This window comes from Tribolium madens, unplaced genomic scaffold, assembly GCF_015345945.1.
Source record: "Tribolium madens isolate multiple individuals breed KSU strain unplaced genomic scaffold, Tmad_KSU_1.1 Scaffold_91;HRSCAF=231;Tcas5.2_LG7, whole genome shotgun sequence".
Lineage (NCBI taxonomy): Eukaryota > Metazoa > Arthropoda > Insecta > Coleoptera > Tenebrionidae > Tribolium > Tribolium madens.
In genome coordinates, this window is record NW_025401063.1 from 2,936,131 (window position 1) to 2,946,698 (window position 10,568).

At 28.1% G+C, this 10,568-nt stretch overlaps 1 protein-coding gene across 1 annotated transcript in view; it reads left to right on the plus strand.

The window, feature by feature from the left end:
* The window catches only part of LOC123011737 (Down syndrome cell adhesion molecule-like protein Dscam2), a 197,288-nt gene that overhangs the window by 94,472 nt on the left and 92,248 nt on the right, over positions 1-10,568 (plus strand). The window contains exon 3 of the mRNA XM_044409329.1: positions 4,368-4,524. Within this exon, the coding sequence (XP_044265264.1) occupies positions 4,368-4,524 (157 nt within the window). The remainder of the gene's footprint in view (positions 1-4,367; positions 4,525-10,568) is intronic.

Below are 10,568 nucleotides of genomic sequence, written 5' to 3' on the forward strand. Positions count from 1 at the left end.
TATTCTGCTTTTTTAATAATTATTGTATTTCTGGGTACCTATACAATCTAGTAATCTTTTTTTACTTACCTTAATTGTTTCTCTTCAAAAAAAAATATTTATTTTTAAATTAAACCTTTGAATCAAAATCATTAGTGTTATACCAGGTTTCAGCTACTTTTTTTGCTCATTTGTGGTATACCAGATTTTAATCACTTTTGTTTATTTTTAATAAATCAATGGTATATCAAATTTTACGAATTCTGTTCACTTCCAAAAACAAATTCTATGACCTTCACACAATATGCAAAATGTTTGGTAAAAAATTGTGGTTTCCATAAAATGCATTTACAGATGTAATTCTGTAGTTAGAATTACAACTGGACAATTTCATCTCGATTTATTTTATTAATGTTGATAAAATTTTAAATAATTTAAAGTAATAAATTAAATATTTTATTTCTATCCTTCCATAAATATTTCGAAATTATTGTGCTTTTTTAATAATTATTGTATTTCTGAGTATACAATCTAGTACTTAATCTTTTTTTATTCCTTAATTGTTTCTCTTCAAAAAATAAAATATTTATTTTTAGGAAACTAAACCTTTGAATCAAAATTATTAGTGTTATACCAGGTTTCAGCTACTTTTGCTCATTTGTGGTATACCAGGTTTTAATCACTTTTGTTCATTTTTAAGAAATCAATAGTATATCAAATTTTACGAATTCTGTTTTTTYCCAAAAATAAATTCTGTGTTCTTCACACAATATACAAGATGTAGAGTAATCCAAGGTTTGGTAAAAAATTGTAGTTTAATAAAATGCATTAACGTATGTAATTCACTGTAGTCAGAATTCCAAATAGACAATTTCATCCCGATATATTTTATTAATGTTGATAAAATTTTAAATAATTTAAAGTTCATTTGTTCATCGTTTCCATACCAAGAAGATCCAAGAAGAAGAATTTAAAGTAATAAATTAAATATTTTATTTCTATCCTTCCATAACTATTTCGAAATTATTCTGCTTTTTTAATAATTATTGTATTTCTGGGTACCTATACAATCTAGTAATCTTTTTTTACTTACCTTAATTGTTTCTCTTCAAAAAAAAAATATTTATTTTTAAATTAAACCTTTGAATCAAAATCATTAGTGTTATACCAGGTTTCAGCTACTTTTGCTCATTTGTGGTATACCAGGTTTTAATTACTTTTGTTCATTTTTAAAAAATCAATGGTATATCAAATTTTACGAATTCTGTTCACTTCCAAAAACAAATTCTGTGACCTTCACACAATATACAAAATGTTTGGTAAAAAATTGTGGTTTCCATAAAATGCATTTACAAATGTAATTCTGTAGTTAGAATTACAACTGGACAATTCCATCTCGATTTATTTTATTAATGTTGGTAAAATTTTAAATAATTTAAAGTATTAAATTAAATATTTTATTTCTATCCTTCCATAAATATTTCGAAATTATTGTGCTTTTTTAATAATTATTGTATTTTTGAGTATACAATCTAGTACCTAATCTTTTTTTATTCCTTAATTGTTTCTCTTCAAAAAATAAAATATTTATTTTTAGGAAACTAAACCTTTGAATCAAAATTATTAGTGTTATACNCAGCCACTTTTGTTCATTTTAAAATAATTAATAGTATATCCAGTTTTAACGGATTTTGTTTACTCCTTTATTAAATTCTATGATCTCCACTCACACAATATACTAGACAGAGTAGTAATCCAAGGTTTGATAATAAATTATAAAGTTTTTATAAAAAGCGATGACAGATATAATTCAGTGTAGTAGAAGTTAGAAAATTCCTTTAATAGATGCAGAAGAAAAAAAAACTAAGTTAATAACTCAGGTAACTAATTAATTACTATAGAAGATAATAAATTAACAAAAATAATAGTTGTGAATTACGACATATGACGTCTGATGCATGCTTATTAAATAGGACTATATTCTTCACCGTTGTATTTTTGCGTAATAAATGAGGTAGTAGTAAAAAAATATTGTATAAAACACGGTAGAAATTTTTTTATAGTCTTGCATTTTTAGTTCCCTTGATGCTACGCATGTCGGGTAATAAAAGTTTGGCTACAAAAAACTTCTACATCTTGTGATATAATATACTATTTACACTTCCTTAATTGTTTCTTTTCAAAATAATATTTTTACCTATTTTTAGTCAACTAAACCTAGAACTAGAAACTTAAATGTCAAATTAGATATTTTTTTAGTTCCCTCAATACTAGGTATCTCGGGTAATAAACAGTTTGGTCATAAAAAACCTTCTACACTTTGTGTGGTCAACTAAACCTGAACTAGAAACATAATAATATGATATGAGTTTTAAAGTTTACAGTTTCAATAAAGTGTTGGTTCCAAGTAAAATAATTAATGGTACACCAGGTTTCAGCCACTTTTGTTTATTTTAAAATAATTAGTGCTATACCACGTTTCAATCACTTTTGTTCATTTTAAAATAATTAATAGTATATCAACTTTTAACAGATTTTGGTTTTACTCACACTATATACTTGTTTTAGAGTGGTAATCTAAGGTTTGATAATAAATTATATTTTATATAAAAAGCGATGACAGATACAATTCAGTGTAGTTGAAAACCCCAACTGAACAATTTCATCCCGAATTTTCTTTTTATTAATATTGAACAAATTTTACACAAAAGGATATTAAATAGTTTGAAGTAATAAATCCAATATAATAAGTGTTTATTTGGCGTCATAGTTGGCGGTGATATAAGTGTGTTGTGAACAGACCACAATTTTTAATACGCCAAACGAGGTATTAAATGTCAAATTAGATAATTTTTTAGTTCCCTCGATACTAGGTATCTCGGGTAATAAACAGTTTGGTCATAAAAAACCTTCTACACTTTGTGATATAATATACTATTTTCACTTAACATAATTGTTTCTTTTCATAATACTGTTTTTACCTATTTTTGGTCAACTAAACCTGAACTAGAAACATAATAATATGATATGAGCTTTAAAGTTTACAGTTTCAATAAAGTGTTAGTTCGAATTAAAATAATTAATGGTACACCAGGTTTCAGCCACTTTTGTTCATTTTAAAGTAATTAGTGCTATATATACCACCTTTCAATCACTTTTGTTCATTTTAAAATAATTAACAGTATATTAAGTTTTAACGAATTTTGGTGACTTTTACTCACACTATACTTGTTTTAAAGTGATAATTCAAGTTTCGATAATAAATTATATTTTATATAAAAAGCGATGACAGATACAATTCAGTGTAGTTGAGAATCCCAACCGGACAATTTCATCCCGAATTTTCTTTTTATTAATGTTGATGAAATTTTACACAAAGGGATATTAAATAGTTTGAAGTAATAAATCAAATATTTTGCTTCTCTCCCTCCAGCTTTTAACTGGAGTAAAAACGTCTCAACGTCTACTTGAAACTGGGAAAATTCCTCAAATTCGTCCCAAGAATCTTCGTTTTTCTTCGTCCACTTGCAATAAAGTGATTAATGATAACTTTCCATTGTCTAGAATTAAATTAATTTTGCTGAAAACTGTAAATAAAATGCAATTTCGTGGAAAGTTTGGTAATTGAGACACCTCCAAGATGGCTGTTTGTTCCACTAAATAACACAAATACCAGTGAGGATTCGCCCTCTTCATCCCAGTCTGGAAACATGTGCAACTTTCCAACCTCATCCACCAAAAGTGGGTCCCTTGCGACCAGAGGATTTTTCGACTCGGACAAAAACAAACTCGGCGAAAGAAAGCTTTCGAATGAACAAAGTAACCAACGATTTTCCATTGAAATATGACTCCTTCGAGGCCATTTATACAGCAACCTTTCATCTCGTTTCGTCTTCCCGTTTAATTACAAGTTTAATATCAAAAACCACTCTCGAAAAATTGAGATTTATCTTTATTAGTGCGCTTACAAGCTTGTAAATTTTTGTAGACGTTTAATTCGAAAAATGCGGAGAATTTTATAAGCTTAAAAATGTAGGTGCTTTCAGCTCAAAAGAAATATTTCCTCGATATAAATCTCGCTGAATTCAGCTCTCAACTCTGCTGAAATAAATGAATCCTGTTTGAATGTAGATTCTAATCCAATTTAAGTTTGGAACTTTTTTATGAATTATGTTTGGTATTGCACACGACTGTTCACTACACAGGAAAAATTTAATAAATATGTTCGATATTCTCAGGGGCGTTGAAGGATCCCGTCAAAGATGAAATATTTTCACATTTTGAGCCTTACACCTCAACCTGGATATATCTTATTTTGTGAAGGCTGGGAAAATGAAATAAAATAATTCCTGAAAACAGGCTGAAAATTTTCCTGTGGCGTTTTTCAGGTGCCGGAACTCCGACTGTTATTCCCCAACGGGTCTTTGGTTTTTCCCCCGTTTCCGAACGAGAGATACCGACATGACGTCCACGCGGCGCTCTACAGGTGCAAACTGAAAAGTTCACTGGGGACGGTTGTCAGCAGGGAAGTGCATGTTAAGGCCGGTAAGTGGCTTGAGATGTCCTATTACATGTCGGTCTCGAAATGCTGGTATTGACAGAATTTGGGATTTGAAGTGAATCGAGGAGTGGAAAATATTGATGAAATGACAAACGGGACTGTTCTCCAAGATGCAAGATTTTAATAAGAATCTTATCTTGTTTGAGCTCAACCAAAAAATATAATCCAAACGATTTCAGTGCAAAAATCGGCGTTTTCGGACAAAATAAGGCTATTTCAGCTACCAGTCCAAATGATTTTTATGAATTTTTTTCTGACTATTTGCACAAAGCAATATTTCCTAATTAAAAATGTAGATTAGAACTTTATAATACTGACAAGAAATAAAATTTTGCACCAACAATTTGTCAAACTTGAAAAAAAAACAATTTTTTTACACAAATTGTCACATCCTGAAGTGATTTGTACAAAGCAATTTTTTTTATAGATTTATGACTTTTTTTGAAAATTCCTAATTTTTATAGTTTGAATTTTTTTTGGATATTATCAACTTATGACTTCAAAATTTAAAAAACTTGGTTCTGATTCTATCATAAGCCAGAAGTCAAATTTTGTTCAAACAGTTTATCCAATTTGAAAAAAAATGCAAATCAAAGAATTTCTTGTTCAAATAGTTAAACCGTGAAGTGATTTATACGAATTTTATATTGTAAACCTGAAACTAAATTTTTGTATTTTTTTTAACTGGAAACTGAATAATCTTAAAACAAAAAACGTCAAGATTGACGTAATTTTTATAGTTTTCTCAACCAGAGTAGTTTTTTTCAAAATTTTTGTTTGAATTTTATAACGAAAATTAAAAAAATCTACTCATCTTATGACTTAATTTAAAAAAATATATTTTGATCCTGATTCTTTCACACAGACAAAAAATAAAATTTTATTCAAACAGTATGTCCAACTTAAAAAAAACAAATCAAAGAGTCTCTTATACGAATTTTAGATTATAAACATTCGGAAGCTACATTTTTTCAGTAAACTGAACTAAAGTGTTAAAACAAAAAACGTCAATATCGACGTAATTTTTATAGTTTTCTTAATCAGAGGAATTTTTTTCAGGATTTTTGTTTTTTTGCTTTGTACTAAACAAATAACAATTGGGTTTTATATGACTTAATTTCAAATAATTCAAAATTCAAAAAACTTGGTCCTAATGTTATCATAGACCAGAAATGAAATTTTGTTCAAACAGTTGGTACAACTTTTCATGAATTTTTTTGGACTATTTGCACAAAGGGTTATTTTACAACAAAAAGTGTAAATTTGGCAACATTGCCCTGATTTTATAACACTGACAAGAAATAAAAGTGTGCCCAACAATTTGTCCAACTTGAAAAAACTAATTTTTTTACATAATCATTTATACAAATTTTAGGTTATAAACTTATTGAAGCTAATTGGTTTAATACTTTTTTGGAAATTAAAAAAAACTGAAGTCTTATAAGTCTTATAACTTATAACAAAAAACGTCAACGTAGACAGATTTTTATAGTTTTCTTAATCAAAGTGAAATTTTGTTCTTTTGCTTTGCAAAAAAGTTCAAAAATTGATCAATTTATGACTTAAGTAATTTCCAAAAATTCCAAAATTTGGTTCTAGACCAGAAATAAAGTTTTCTTCAAACTTTTTGTTCAACTTGAAAAAAAAGCAAGTCAAGGAATTTCTTATCTTATCTCATAATTTAAAAAATACGACTTTGGTTCTGATTATATCACACTGACAAAAAGTTAATTTTTGTTAAAACAGTTTGTCCAACTTGAAAAAAAAACAAATCAAAGAATTTGTTATGCATCGTGAAGTAATTTATACAAATTTTATATTATAAAGCTAACATTTTTTTCATTAATTTGTGACTTTTTTTTAATTACGAAATGGAGTTTTAGTTTTCTTCACAGTTAATTTTTTCAAGATTTTTTTTGGGATTTGAAACGGATCGAGGACTGGGAAATATTGATGAAATGACAAACGAGACTGTTCTCCAAGATGCAAGATTTTAATAAGAATCTTATCTTGTTTGAGCTCAACCAAAAAATATAATCCAAACGATTTCACTGCAAAAATCGGTGTTTTCGAACAAAATAAGGCGATTTCAGTTACCTGTCTGGTTTTCAGAGAGAAATCTTTTCATGATTTTTTTTCTGACTGTTTGCACAACGCGCTGTTTTACAACAAAAAATTTAAATTCAGCAAAATTGCAATGATTTTATAACATTGACAAGAAATAAAATTTTGCCCAACAATTTGTCCAACTTGGAAAAAACAAATTTTTTTACATATTCATTTATACAAATTTTAGGTTATAAACCTATTGAAGCTAATTGTTTTCATCGATTTGACTTTTTTGGAAATTAAAAAAAAAACTGAAGTCTTAAAACAAAAAACGTCAACATCGACGGATTTTTATAACTTTCTTAATTAGAAATGAATTTGTTCAAAATTTTTGTTCTTTTGCTTTGCAAAAAAAAGTTCAAACATTTATCAATTTATGACTTAAAAAATTTGGTTCTGATTCTATCATAGACTAGAAATTAAGTGTTGTTCAAACTTTTTGTTCACCTTGGAGAAAAAATAAATCTAAGAATTTCTTATCTTATCTCATAATTTAAAAAAATACGACTTTGGTTCTGATTCTATTACACTGACAAAAAGTTAATTTTTGTTCAAACAGTTTGTCCAACTTGAAAAAAAAACAAATCAAAAAATTTGTTATGCAAATACTTACATCGTGAAGCAATTTAAACAAATTTTAGATAATGAAGTTAATTTTTTTTTATCAGTTTGACTTTTTTGAAAATTACGAGATGGAGTTTTAGTTTTCTCAGTCAGAGTAATTTTTTTCAAGATAGTTACTCTTTTAGAWTAAATTTTTTAACAAAAATTTAAAAAATCTGTTCAACTTGATTTAATTAAAAAAAACTTGATCCTCATTCTATCACACAGATAAAAAATGAAAGTTTATTCATACAGTTTGTCCAACTTGAAAAAAAACAATACAAAGAATTTATTATCTAAATGCATCTCGTGATTTATACGAATTTTAGATTATATAAACCTTCTAAAGCTAAATTATTTCATCAATTGATAATTGAACTAAAGTGTTTCTTTTTTCAGAATTCTTGCTTTTTTGATTTGCATTTTGTAACCAAATTTTAAAAAATCTGATCAACGTGATGATTTAATTTCAAAAATCATAACCTGTTCTTACAGACAAAAAGTGAAATTTTGTTTAAACAGTGTGTCCACCTTGAAAATAAAACAAGTCAAAGAATTTCTTATTCAAATAATTAAATTGTGAAGTGACTTATAAGAATTTTAATTTATTAAATTGTTTAAAAAATGATCAATTTATGACTTAATTTCAACAAATTCAAAATTTAAAAAAACCTTGCCTTCATTCTATCACAGACAAAAAATAAATTTTTGTTCAAACAGTTTATCCAACTTGAAAACACCCAAGTGATTTAATTATACAAATTATAGATTTAAAGCTATTTTTTTTCATAGGTGTGTGACTTTTTTAATTACGAGATGGAGTTTTAGTTTTCTTCAGAGTTAATTTTTGCTCTTTTTGTTTGAATTTTATAACCAAATCTAAAAAATCTGATCAATTTATGATTTAATTTTCAAAGATATAACTTGGTCCTGATTGTACTACAAAGTCAAAAATTAAATTTTCTTCAAACAATTTATCCAACTGGAAAAAAGCGAATCAAAATTATTTTTATCCAAATAGTTAAATCGTAAAGGGATTTATACGAAATCTAGAATGCAAACCTGAAGCTATTTTTTTCATGGATTTGTTGCTATTTTTAGAAAACTGCAAACTAGATAATTTTTAAAACGAAAAACACCTCAAGGGTGACGAAATTTTTACAGTTTTCTCAATCTGAGTAAAATTTTTGCATTTTGGGTTTAAATTTGGTACAAGACAATTAAAAATCTGCTCAGCTTATGACTTAATTTCAAAAAATATACCTTGGTCCTAATTCTATCACACAGGCAAGAAGTGAAATTTTGATCAAACTTAAAAAAAAAACAAATCAAAGAATTTCTTATCCAAACACATCATGACTTGATTTATACGAATTTTAGATTATAAACTTCCTGAAGCTAAACTTTTTTCAGCGATTTGTGACTGAACTAAAGTGTTTAAACAAGAAACGTCAATATCGACGTAATTTTTACAGTTTTTTTTATCAGAATAAACTTTTTCAAGATTCTTCTTTTTTTAATTTACAATTAGTAACAAAATTTTAAAAATCTGATCAATTTTTGATTTAATTTAAAATAATATAACTTGGGAGAATTTTCGGTTATTATTAATTTCCTACTCCACTTGAACTTATCTCAAAATCAAAATGACTCACTTATGGGTTTTCAAGTGAATTTATGAGCTAAAATAGAAAATAATCAACATATTTGCACTTTTCAATCGTAAGTTGGTATAGAACCGAAGTTTTTCTTATTTTTTATTATTAATATTATTACTACTCTACATATCAAAATTTTACGGCACACACAATTCACATATTGACCAAGTTGTTATTGCTTTAATATTCATCTTTGATATCTTGTGTAATTGGCGTGTAATTTACATTGATTTTGAGGAGTTATTTGAAGAACACCGTGATAAATTAAAAAAAGCTGCGAGTTATTTGAACAAAATCAATTGAATCTGCCTCTTTTATCTCCCATCTAGGCTGAAAAATTGCGAATCAGGTCGTCACTAATCCTTGCAAATTGAAATGCCTTCAGATGTCTTAATTAGCCGCCCCCCTTTGTAGGTACAAGTCGCTAAATCCGATGTATTTTGATACGCTTGCGGTTGCCTCCGAAACAAAATAGCTAATCAATGCGAGGGTGTGGTGTAGTTAACCCCAACCCTTCAAAGTCTGTACACGTGTTCCACAATCAGCACTAATTACCCCATCTAAGGCAAATGCCGCGAAATGTTATTTTCAATTAAGCAAAAAAGCCTCGAATTCACATATTTCACGTTCGTGATATGCAGAGCACACCTTGAATAATTGATAGCATTTAAAAGCTCTCAGGTAAGCAGATGCGCCCGGAAATGGGGGCGGGGGCGGCGGCCTACCACTCAAGTTTTTGATATTTAATTTTTTTTTGAAAACAAGCCGTATTTTATCGAAACGACCATCGTTTTTCTTCAGGAAAAACRTTAATGTTTTATCAATACGTGAGGAAATTTATGATCTGTGCAAGAGTGAATGTCATAACTGTCRAATGGGCTTTCACCCATTTAACTTTCATCACGAATAGTGACATCAACTCATATCAGCTCCGAACAGTCCTTGTGTAAAAATCAAGACTTTTCCAACAAAGTCAACACTGTTTTGTTTCAACAGCTCGGAATTATCACGAATTTATTATCTTTGGAGTGTCGAGAATAAATTCTTCATGTCAACACCTCCATTTGGAGAAGTTTTCGAGAAAATCTGTCATCAATATGGAGAAACTGTTGCCATGACGTTGTAAGCCGATAAAACAGATTTGCTTTTTCTCAACAGTGTAATCCCGAACTTTTAAATTTGAAATATTTTCTTTAAAACAGTGAAACATGAGCTTATCCCGAAATTTTGAAATTTGTATCGGTATAAAAAGATAAATCATGCGGGACTCGGTATCTTATCGGAACGTATAAATTGAGTCGATATTGTGAATTCGCCAGAAAAATTCAATTCAATATGTGCGAGAAAAGTTAGGACAGCAAATCCTGAAATTTACGCCAACTTCTGGCAAATATTGTCCCTTGTAAATAGCGAAGAAGAGTAATTGAATTTTTTCGTGTGCGAATATATGGGGGTGCGTGGCCAACTGAGTCGAGAACACGACAAGGAGTTATTAGAGGATAASCGGGGCGAGTCTGGTTATCCTTGCGATAAAAATAAATACACTAACTTAGAAAAAAAAATAATTTGATCTCGAGGTTTTTGATTTAGATAAAAAACAGTTTTTTGATCACACACAATTTTATAACATTGATAAGAAAACGTTTTTTTTGTGTGTT